The 11,761-nt window shown below is 36.9% G+C and overlaps 2 protein-coding genes across 3 annotated transcripts; both read right to left on the reverse strand.

Annotated features, from left to right (window-relative positions):
• Positions 1-422: 422 nt before the first annotated feature.
• Positions 423-4,809, reverse strand: LOC108808063 (uncharacterized). Of its 2 annotated transcripts, none has more exons than XM_056997248.1 (10): positions 4,484-4,809; positions 4,351-4,418; positions 3,836-4,256; positions 3,456-3,710; positions 3,177-3,398; positions 2,787-3,086; positions 2,559-2,668; positions 1,710-1,872; positions 755-1,619; positions 423-654 (listed from the first exon to the last, which is right to left on the reverse strand). In XM_056997248.1, exons 1-10 carry the CDS (start codon positions 4,590-4,592, stop codon positions 636-638), a joined length of 2,532 nt encoding a protein of 843 aa, XP_056853228.1. In that variant the 5' UTR covers positions 4,593-4,809; the 3' UTR covers positions 423-635. The 2 variants fall into 2 exon arrangements, with proteins under 2 accessions (XP_056853228.1, XP_018435766.2); XM_018580264.2 differs by having other exon boundaries at positions 3,177-3,383; positions 4,484-4,806.
• A 4,340-nt stretch (positions 4,810-9,149) lies between these two features.
• LOC108838624 (uncharacterized) lies at positions 9,150-9,866 on the reverse strand (the record flags this gene model as incomplete). Its single annotated transcript, XM_018611528.2, has 1 exon — positions 9,150-9,866. A coding segment is annotated over one exon (717 nt), but the record flags the coding sequence as incomplete, so codon positions are not given.
• Positions 9,867-11,761: the final 1,895 nt, after the last annotated feature.

Here is an 11,761-nt window from a genome sequence, read left to right on the forward strand (position 1 = left end):
TGGCAACAAGCAAGTGAAGGTTATAAGAAAGAGGACATAGAGTAAATCCTTATTTGTATTTTCATGGAAGAGAGGAGCAACTCCTTGTTTCAAAAAAAAAAGAAAAAAGAGGAGCAACTCCTAAAAAAAACTCAGCTATACTTGTCTATTTGATTAATACAATCGTCTTTTACATCATTTTCTCTGTTCTTTTACACGTTTGATACATCCAAAGTGTATCATATAACAGAGGATATAGCTCATGGGTTTACTGTATCAAGAGTCTCATATTTTTCAGTTCTTCGAACCATGTAGTCTGAGGAACTAGAAGATAAACTTGTATTGGCTTTGAAACCAAGCAAGAAAGGAGGAGGAGTGAAAATGATATGATCCATTTACAAAGTGAAACGAAGAATCATTAAAACCACTTGAAAAAGAGGCGATGAGGAAAAAATATAAGACATAAAATCAAGCTAACGTTGTGGACACTTGTGGTGACTTTTAATATAAGACATGACTTTTAAACGTCATTATCGGGTTTTAGTCAGCACTAAACCAGACAAATATAATAAATAGGTAAGGAATGCAATCTACGGTTGTGACTGAGCTCTAATTAAAGCCTTCTTGTAACTGCTTGATCTTCTCAGGATATTATCTTATAGGCTCTCTGAAAACCTGTTCACAAGACAAGGCATACAAGTTTCATTAGCATAATATATTTAGTTTTTGTAGCTTATTTATGTTTCCTAAATGATACCACTAACAAGTCACTTACTTATTTGTTCTATCCAGATTGTTTCCTGCGCAGACATCAGACGTCTTATTTGGAACCCTTGACTGCAAATGATCTGTACTTGAACTAGCTGGTTGTTGAGCTCTATTTTTTTTATCTTTCCGTTTCAGTGAGCTCAATGAACAATTAGAGGAACCGCTTGGATGAAGATCAAGCCCCTTCTTCTCCTTTTTTTTAGATTTAGCTCCACCAGCCACTTGTTCTGGTTTCTCGTGATTTTGGCTAGAACCAAAATTGTCTCCAATATCAGCCTTCTCTATTGGACTTGTCTTCGAAAGGCTCTTATCCGCAGCATCATCAGCGACCTCAGAGCATTTTCTCAAAAGTGAAGCATCGCTCTCAGTATCTTGTGGGTTGTTCATGAGAGGGGTCTCCTCCATAGCATCATTGTTTACCTCAACTGACAATTCTTGGGACTGTGCAACCTCCAGAGAAGCATTGTTTACCTCAACTGACAATTCTTGGGAGTCTGCAACCTCCAGAGAAGCATTGTTTTCCTGCAAAGAACCTGTTACATTTCTGATAATATTATCAGGCTCTTCTCCTTCCACAGCTTTGATAGGCTCAACATTGTGTGCTTCAGAGGAAACGACCAGAGTATCTTCTTCAGCTGGGGTCTTGGATTTTTTGGTTTTTCTTTTCACAATATCGCTTGAAGTTGTAATAGAAGCAGAAAAAGACTGACTGATGATGGCATCTTTTGATCTCTTCTTTCTTCCTTTTTTCTTCTCTGTAACTGGTCTGGCGGTAACCGCACTGACAGTGTCCAAATAATTTGATGTGTGGATGTCAGTTTCAATTTGACCTCTTCCAACATCATCGATAGAAATCTGAACCAGCTCATTTTCTATAATAAAGAATCAACAATAACATAATAAGTTATAATACAAACTACCTGAGAAACAGAATATAAAGGATGACTAGTAGATTCAGTTACCTTTTTGAATTGCTTCTGCAAAAGAATCATCAAGATTTTCTGTATCTTGTGGGTTCTTCATGAGAGGGGTCTCCTCCATGGCAGCATTGTTCACCTCATCTGACAATTCTTGGGAGTCTGCAACCTCCAGAGAAGCATTGTTTTCCTCGGTTTCATTCTTTTCCTGCAATAAAGTATATGGTTACTTATATTATATTATATTATCTAAACTTAAATTATTTTAAACAAAATTATAATTATTTTTAAAAATTCATAAGATGAAACAATCTTTATAGTGCTAAATAATTTTCAGTGACATTAAAAATTAGATATTATATATAATTGTATATGACAAAGTCTATTCATTTTAGTTTTTGTATTTGTTGTTGAAAAATAAAAACTTATAGAAATAATTGTTAAAATAAAACTTAAATAAAGTAACTTTGATTTTAGAAAATTTAAAAACAATATTAAAGAAAAGGAAAAAAAAGAATATCATTTCTATTAGATAACAAAACAAAGGAGATATTGACATTTATCTTATGAAAGTGTGACTAAATGTAAAAAGTATGTAAAAAATCTGAAAAAAACAAACAAACGGGTTTGAACTTGAGTTAAAAAAAATAAAACTTAAATAAAGTAATTTTTATTTTAGAAAAATTGAAAGTCAATATAAAAGGAAAGAAAGAAAATAAAATCATTTCTATTACATAACAAAAACAAAAGAGAAATGAATATTTATTTAATGAAAGTGTGACTAAAATGTAATAAATTGTGTACAAAAAAACTGAAAAACAAAAACAGAATGAACAGGTTCGAAACATGAGTTACTTGGGGCACAATTGAACCATTTAAGAAAAAAGAACTCACAATTTCCGCATGTTTGGACCTCTGCACAATAAAATTTAAAAAACAGGCTGTGGCACGTGCCCCACCTGCTAAAGGCATGGGTCCGCCGCTGTTCTCACCCGTCTCAGTTTCTACACGAGAAATAACATGACACAAGTTTATAGAAACACTCCCAATAACATTATGAGTTAAACTCCGAAGAGAATTGATCTTAGAGGAAAACTAAATTCATCAAAGAATTGAAGTTACCTTTATGACTTGCTTCTGTAGAAGGATTTTCTCTTCTTGAGATTGGAAGAGATTCAAGAGTAGCATCAACAGAATCAACATTTGAAGGAACTCCTCCAATCTCATTCACAATATCTCTTGAAGTTGTAATAGAAGCAGAAAAAGACTGACTGATGATGGCATCTTTTGATCTCTTCTTTCTTCTTTTTTTCTTCTCTGTAACAGGTCTGGTGGTAACCTCATTGACAGTGTCCAAATGATTGTCAGTTTCAGTTTGATCTCTTCCCACATCATCGATAAAAATCTGAACCAGCTCATTTTCTATAATAAAGAATCAACAAAAACATAATAAGTTATAATACAAACTACCTGAGAAACAGAACATAAAGGATGAGTAGTAGATTCAGTTACCTTTCTGAATTGCTTCTGCAAAAGAATCATCAAGATTTTCTCCTCTAGAGATTGGAAAAGATGCAGCAGGTGTAGCAGCATCAACACGTTCTTCTACATTTGCAGTAGCAGAAGTTTGATTTGTGTCATCTTCTGAACTCTTCTTTTCTGTATCTGGTCTGGCTGTTAGCCCAATGTTAGTGTCCAAATGATGGCTCACCAGATCATCTGTTCCAATTTTATCTACACAGAATCAGAAATAACAACAGAAAAGAGCTGTGAACGTTAAGGGATTATTACCTTTCTGACTTGCTTCAGCAAAAGGGTTACCATGATTGTCTCCTCCAGAGGCTGGAAGAGATTCAGGAGCAGCAGCAACACTCTCTACATTTGAAGTTGTAAGAGCAGCTGCAGAAGACTGATTGATGTCATCTTCTGATCTGGTTGTCAAGCCACTGCTACTGTCCAAATGATTTGCCTGGTGGGTAACCAGATCATCAGTATCAGCGTTTACTCTTCCCACATCTTCCACAGATTTCTCACCCATCTCTGTTTCTACACAAGAAGCACAATTACATTATGAGAGCGTGTGACAAAAAAAACATTATGAGAGCATAACTAGATTCAATTAAACAACAGATAACTATGCTCCAACTTATTTATAGACAGACAGAGGATACCTTCTCTGGTTGTTTCCTGAAGTTTTTTACTCGGTGAAGATTCAGTAGCAACAACTTCAAGATGAACATTTCCATGCAACTCGTGACACTCATCAACATCAGTTATAGCAGCAGCAGATTGATTAAGATCAACCTTTGTTTTTTTCCGACTCTTTTCTCCATCGGAGGAAAGTTCCAGTTCCCTCTTCTTTCTTGTCTTCTCAGCTTCCAAATCTTCTTCCAGTTCCAGAGAACCATTCTCAAGCAGCAACTCATGGTTTAAACAATTTTCACCCGGGAGCTCACGCTTTTCAACTTTGACGGCAGCATCAACAAACACAGACCAGCAATCATGACCGATGCCGTCCAAAACCCTACTCAAGAGCGTAGAATCTGGCATGCAATAATCCAAAAGGAGACCCGATGGATTCTGACGAGTAACCTAGATTAGGTCAAGAAAGAAAGCCATAACTTAGCTAAAACATTTTTATTCATGGATGAAGCAAGCAAGAGCTGTAATAAAAATAAAACGTTACCTTAACAGCAGATATATCAATTTCTCCAAGTTTGGGAAAACACTGAAGATGATCCTTGCATAGATTCACTACATATGTGAAACTAGAATCATTAGATTGAGTGAATAGAAGAAGTGAAATATATACTTTTTACCTTTGAAATCGGAGATGGTTTCGTGGCGGTGAAGGACAACCAGGAGATGAGTGTCTAGGCTGGTATCTACCTGCACGACATTAGTCTCTCGAGTGTGAGATTCACCCATTTTCCAGGTTGGAAGCAGACGAGCGCCAAGAAGATGAACAGGTTGAATGTCGTTATGGGGGTTTTATAGATTCACAAGTCGCTTCGTTTTTCTCCATTAAATATATGTTTAACGTGTTCCCAAAAAAAAATATTATATTTTCAACATCTTTTTTTTGGTATTCTTAATTACGTAAAAAGAGGTAATAAATTATTCAACCATCTCTATCCTACTAATAAATGAAGAACGATAGAAAGTCGATTCAGTTTTATCATGTTCAACTTATTTTAAAATAGAAAAATATTGTATTATATTCTGAAAAAGTTTTTTTCACAAATATACTTTGTAAAAATCAAAATGACTAAAATGCTGCACTAAAAATGTATATACACATTTATACCCATAGGATTAAACAATATTGACTTCATAGTTTAGAGTTAAGAATTGCAGTTTTGATACTGAAGTTTAAAATTTTAGAAAATAAAAAATAAATATTAAAATTGAAAATAATTTTTATAAAATACTTTCAAAAAGAAAATTTCGAAAAAAAAATTTCAAAAAACATTTATAAAAATTTCGAATTTGAAAACATATAATTGAAAACTATATAACTTTTTTATGTATTTTTATTTTTTAATTTAATCTTTTTTTTTTATATATGAAGGGTATAAAGGTCCTTTAACTATTAAATGAAATATTTTGGTCATTTCCCTCATTAAAGACTCTTTTGTGATTAAAACTTGTAAATTGTATATTTAGACGAATTGCCCTTTAAATATCTACTAGGCGATTTTCCTGTACTCATGCACGGACTATAAATATTTATAAAATAAATATAATATAATAGTTGATTGATATTTACTTTTAATTTTAAATTAATTTATAATTTATATGTATAATTTATATTAATCATACTATTATTTGTGAACACGTTTAAGTGAAATCTTTATAATCTGATTGACTCACTATTTCATAGTACTCATTAGACTATTTTACAATGAACAAAACTTGGGTTCACTCCCTGTGGTGAACTCTCAAATTCACCTCAAGTCCTAGCACCAATCAAAATACCATGTAAGATTAGTAAAAAAAAGAAACAAAATTAAAAATAAAAAAAGGGAAAGAGATGAAAAAAAACATCGACTAATTTTTTAACCTCATCCATGGCTTCTTTTTCATCATCCACACAGAATATTAAAAGCTTTGTTTGTAAAATTAATAAACCCAAAACACTAAACCTTAAATCATTGGATATACCCTAAACACTAAACATTAAACCCTTGGATAAACCCTAAACCCTTGGGTAAACTATAAACCTTTTGAATATCTCTTTACCCAAGGGTTTAGGGTTTACCCAAGGGTTTAGGATTTACCCAATGGTTTAGGGTTTAGTGTTTTGGGTTTAGATTTAGGGATAAGGACAGAAGATTGTAGATATCAATTTGACAAATAAAGCTTTCAATATTCTGTGTGAATGATGAATAAGTTTTCAATATTATGTGTGGGTGATGAAGAAGAAGTCATGGATAGGTTAAAAAAATTTGTCGACGTCTTTTTCACCTCTTTCCCTTTTTTTCTTTTTAATTTTATTTCCTTTTTAATTAATCATACATGGCACTTTGATTGGTGCTAAGACTTGAGGTGAATTTGAGAGTTCACCATAGGGGTGAACCCAAGTCTTGTTTTTTACAATGCTGATGTGTCGTTTCTCTAAACCTCTTGTTAAACCATTTATTATTTTGCATGATCACCTTCCCTAAACTGTTTTTACTTTCTGCTTTAAATCAGTCTCGGTTTCGTTTTAATCTATTCTCTGGTTATATGATAAAACCTCTCTCGGTTAAAATGCTGATAAAACCTATCTCATTTACAATGCTGATGTGACTTTTTTCGTTAGACCGTTTGCTAATCCGTTTTTAATTTTGCGCGATTACCTTTCCTAAACTTTTTTAAATCTAACTCGGTTTCTCTTTAATCTATTATATGTTATGCTAATCAAACCTCTCTCAGTTTTAATTACACCCTATTGAATTCTCTCTAATCAATTATTTTGTAAGTCTCTCTGAAGAACTTACATACTATATGTTGGTTACACAAAACTATATAATATGTTATTTCATTTTCAAAACTACATAATATGTGATTTCATTTTCAAACTTACATGTATATGTTAAATGTATTAGGGTTTATGTTTGTAGAGAGTAAACATTTTATGCTAGCTCTTTAGAGTTTAGGGTTTAGAGTTTAGGAGTTCATCTTCTATATGGTCGTATTTTAATATTTAGCGTATTTCCATGCGAGACATATGAAACATGATATAAGATACTGTTTAGGTATTTTGTTACCACGTTTAGTTTAAATTCTGTTTTGATATTGTTTCGAAATATCACCCAACCCAATCTTATAAAATATATAATACAGAAAATAAGGAAAGCTAGAAACGAATATTCCTATGATAAATTCGAAAATTTCGTTAAATATATTGTTTAAATTATTAATTGATTATTCTCGATGAAGTTTCTCCTTCTATATTACATTTTTGAAGGTAACTCTATATATATTTTCTGAATTATTCTCTATATTAACCGAGCTCGCTTTCTAATTAATCTCTGTATTTTTATTCTCTTCTTTTGTCTACTAATCATTCATATATCTAATGTAATGCAGCTAGATCTTCTCTACGCATTTTACCAGGCACAGACCTAACCTCCGGGTGGGAGGTGAAGCCCACGGATGGACTCTCTCTCGAATATTCAAATGGGTCGTAAACATGGACCCATATCCGCATGGCCACATATGGAGTTAATAATCTCTCACTAGAGGAGAGTTGAACCCTAGCCTGAACCAACATGACACTCCTCCTCTAGGGGAGACCACCAGACTACCACAATGTGGTTTACTATTGGGGATATTTCATCATACTATATATGTTTATAATTTTTTATCAAGTCATGAAAATATTTCCAAATGATATTCGGGTTACCAAAATAATATTTTTGAATACACAATAAAAAGAAAAATTAAACAAATCGTTGGATAGAAGGTGGAGTGAAGAATCGCCACAAGCTGAATGGTTTAAGCTTGATAAGATTCAAGGTTGCTCCTGGCCGAATCACACAGCAAGAAGGCTTAGGGTTTTCTTTGCTCTAGGGGGCAAACTGACTCATATATTTCATAAGCTAATAAAAATACAAGGCTGCTTTTAGTGGGGATTAAATACGCTGCAGCTATGCCCTTCTAGGGGACTTGAAGCAAAGCAACATGGACTCTTCTTGGACTCTAAAAGCAATAAGGCCTAAACATGAATGGGCCGAATCTACTTGGACAACTTAAAGAAGGCTAACAAGTGCCTGAATTATTGGACTCAGCAAGAGATAAAAAGGACTTAAACAATTTTCCCATAAGTTCTTGAAATTAAATTAAAAGAAAAACCAACAGAAACCAAAAACAATAAACCGTTTAAAAATCATAATTGAATTCTTACCTGCTTATCTTATTTGGAATAGGCGGCTAAGTCTCTAAACCAGAAGCAATTGGAGTCTTGTTTGGACCGAGATTGAATGTGGAGATGATTAGATCGATTCGGTTATGGGCGATGGAAGATAACTGGATGGATCCGACCTGATCTTGAACGTCACTTGGACTGGATGGATCTTCATCTCTTGGATCAGAACTTTCTTGTGGCCTTGATCTATCATCTCTTGAACAGCCTTGGTAAAACCATCTCTTATGACCCTTGAACCTGACCTGGTTGTAGGACCCTTGCGGACTTGGAGAACCTCAGCTTGGGTGACCACAACATCCCCTCCCCCTTGAAAAGGTTCTGTCCTCAGAACTTCTTCCTCATTATCTGCAATAAAGGAGCTAAATCAGATACATTGAACGTTGGGGAAACCTTAAACTCACCTGGCAGCTCGAGTTTGTAGGCATTGTCGTTGATCTTTTCTAGGACCCGGAATGGTCCATCTCCTCTAAGGGCTAGCTTGGACTTCCTTTTGTCCGGAAATTTTTCTTGCCGCATATGTAGCCAGACCCAGTCGCCTGGTTTAAAAATAACCTCCTTACGGCCTTGGTTGAGTTTGATACGATTCTTCTCAGCCTTCTTCTCTAGTGTCTCCTTGACCCGTCGGTGCATTGTTTTAACGAACTCATCCCGGGATGTACCCTGAACGGTTATGGCGTCCAAGGGGGAGTGTTATAAATCATTTTGTGGACGATCCATAACCAGGCCCGATGATACTGATCCAGACGCAAAGGAGGAGAGAGAGACAGCAAATAGATAGTTTCCATATTTCTATTTCATGTGTTCTTTCCATTATTGTATTTACATTTTCCTTGTTGTATTAGGAAAATCTAGTTTTCCATTATTCTTATGACGTTCTATTTATGACGGTCTAATACTTGTATAAATATAGACCTCTGGTCATGAGTAATAATAAACTTTCACAACACCTCTTTTACAACAGTAACTAAATATTATGTCCCATAACTCACAACAACATATATATTTAAATAAAACCTTTTTACAAGAAAGAAAAAAAAAAAAAAGGGAAACTAAACGTAAGTAAATAAAACAAATTAATTAGGAACACACTCATGTTCCATTGAACCAGGCAAAGTCCTTGTAGCAGAAGCAACAAAAACCCTAGAATGTCCCACCATTGTCACTACTCTCAGTACTTCTTCTTCATAAGCTTTTCTCTCCATTCCTTTCCTTTTTGCCCTTCTTCTCCGTTTCTTCGCCGTCACAACTGCCGCCGCCACCACAAACCCTAAAAGCACCACCCCCAGCGTCACATATCCAATAAGCCCTCCAACAACCGATCTCCACCGTCCGATCTTCTCTTTCATTTCATTTTCTCCTACACCGTCCGATTTGGACGAATCCTGATCATCCGCCAGCACCAAACCAAAATGTCCGTTAGTTTTAATGGCGCAGACATACGGCTTTACTTCTCCAGCTAACGTTACTTTACCGTCTAGGCCAAAGGTCGCACACATTGGCTTATTCAAGATCGTTTTCTCTACCAACGATGGTCCAGAAATGTTTCCGAAATCAACGGTGGATGGATCTGTAGCATCGTCTAGGAGAAAACTTATCTGATAAGAGCTGCTCAAATTATTACCCAAAACAACATCGTTTAAGGCATTATAAGCTAAGAGCCCTAGAACCGGGGAGACAAGTTTATAACCCGAGAGATCATTGTTCTTGTAATAGATATCAGACCAGTTTGATCCCAGGATTTGTCTCACGACTGTAAGTGCAAAGACGACACAAACAATAGTAATGCAGAAGGTAAACCAGAGAGATAATTACACAAGCACACACCAATAGCTTTATTAGAAATCGCCTTGTACAACTCAATTACAAGTTCTGCTTAATCAGCCTCGCTAGCCTGTTAACACCCTAACAGCTGCTACTGAACAATTCCTAAGCTACCCGCTTATGTCTCTCCACCGTCAAGTACTTCAGCCCCTGCTTCAGCACGACCCAGAACACTTCCAAGCGCTTCTCTCTCTCTATAAGATCAGCCTCTGTGTCTCTATCTCTCTACAGACGACCCATAGCTATCTTATATAGTTCTCCACGTTCCCGAAACCCTAGTCTCCAAGGAACCACAATATAGAAATCTTCCATATCAATAAGTGCAACTTTCCTTTTCTTGGAATGCACTTATTCCTCTTCCTTTAAGTCATAAACTTGCTCCCCAAGTTTATTCATTTTTTGCCTTTTCTCCAAGATACTCCCTTGCTCTCCAAGTCTACACGACTCCAGCTCAGCATCTCGACTCCACATGGTCTTCACCACTCACTACGACGTCTGCTTCAGCAACTACGTCAGCGACTACTTCAGGGCGGACATCTTTACATCAACAATCTCCCCCTTTTAGCTTTGTGTGCCGATCAAGCACAACCTTCTTCTGGTTCAACAACCACGTTCCCCACCTGGAAACTTCCACGCCAATTGTGCTTTTCTCCCCCACGAGATGTGCACCACAACATGCTTTTCTCACCCACGAGACAAGCATCATCTACTTCAGGACGTCCATCACTATGCTCTTCTCCCCCATGAGATATGCACTCTTTGGACCAGAAGTCACCATTCTCCCCCTGCTTGATTGCATACTAAGCTAAAACAGATGCTTAGATGTCAAGCCTTACAGACAAACCCGTCTGCTACTCCATGCGTAATCATGATACAGCCTCTGCTGCATCGGAATAGATTACACTTACTGCATCACGATCTGACGCACCTGTCGAGCTACCTCTCGACTCACTTCTGTTGAGGACCAGGCTTCCTTCATGCGTCGTCTCCTTGACCATGAGCCTCTTCTCAACCACCCCGAGTGCCCTCTGCACTCGTTGCTATAGCCTTGGAGTGATTTCGCTATCACCCTCCTGAAGATCCTCTCGCATCACTTCCTGACGCACTTCGATCTCCTTCCCCTTTGTGCTATGGACAACTCCGTGTCCTAACTCTAGACTTGATGCTTCTTGATCTTCCTCAAGATCACTCCTACCAGAGCTGCATCCTTTTTCTGATGTCTTCTCCTTGATCTCATCAAGTAAGCCACTCTTGGCTACAGACACCTTTTCAACCCTCTTAGGTTTAGTGAATACCTTGTTCACCCTCTTGGCCATGTTTCTGCTCTTCTCACGAGCAAAACACTCCACCTTCTTGTGTCCAACCTTCCCACAGAACCAACAACACACCCGATGTTGCTTCTTCTTTGGCCTGACACAGTTGCTGATGCACCTATCAGCCTCCTTCCTCGTACCAGCTGCACACCCATGCTTCAGACCCTCCTGTCTGGACTTCATGTTGCTGCACTGATGTACCACTTTCGGCTTGTTACTCACAGCCACGCGCTGTAGTACTTCTTGCCGCACTCCTTGTCGTACGTCCCGACGCACTTCCTGACAAGCTTCTTTGGCTCCACCTTTTGATGTGTTTCCACGCACAAATTGTGACAGCCCCTTCTGTACTTCCTTAGTACCCTCAGCTCCTCGATATCCCAGACCCCAGTTCACCTTGGCTGGTAGTCCCATCGAAAGTATCTTATCCAACTCCTTGGATCCACTATTGAGCATTCTGATCTGTTTGCGATTGTCAGCCAAATCACGTTCCAGCATCCTTGCTCTCTCTCGTTCCCCAGTAACAACTTCCTTCAACTCGCTCACCTTCTGCT

The sequence above is a fragment of the Raphanus sativus genome, unplaced genomic scaffold (assembly GCF_000801105.2).
Source record: "Raphanus sativus cultivar WK10039 unplaced genomic scaffold, ASM80110v3 Scaffold0564, whole genome shotgun sequence".
Classification (NCBI taxonomy): domain Eukaryota; kingdom Viridiplantae; phylum Streptophyta; class Magnoliopsida; order Brassicales; family Brassicaceae; genus Raphanus; species Raphanus sativus.

Excerpts from the sequence above, each read along its gene's own strand:
- LOC108808063 (XM_056997248.1), bottom strand. The coding sequence starts at position 4,592 with ATGGGTGAATCTCACACTCGAGAGACTAATGTCGTGCAGGTAGATACC. Across the intron at positions 4,257-4,350 it reads TTGATATATCTGCTGTTAAG|GTTACTCGTCAGAATCCATC; the intron begins GTAACGTTTTAT and ends GACCTAATCTAG. Across the intron at positions 3,087-3,176 it reads TGCAGAAGCAATTCAGAAAG|AAAATGAGCTGGTTCAGATT; the intron begins GTAACTGAATCT and ends TCTTTATTATAG.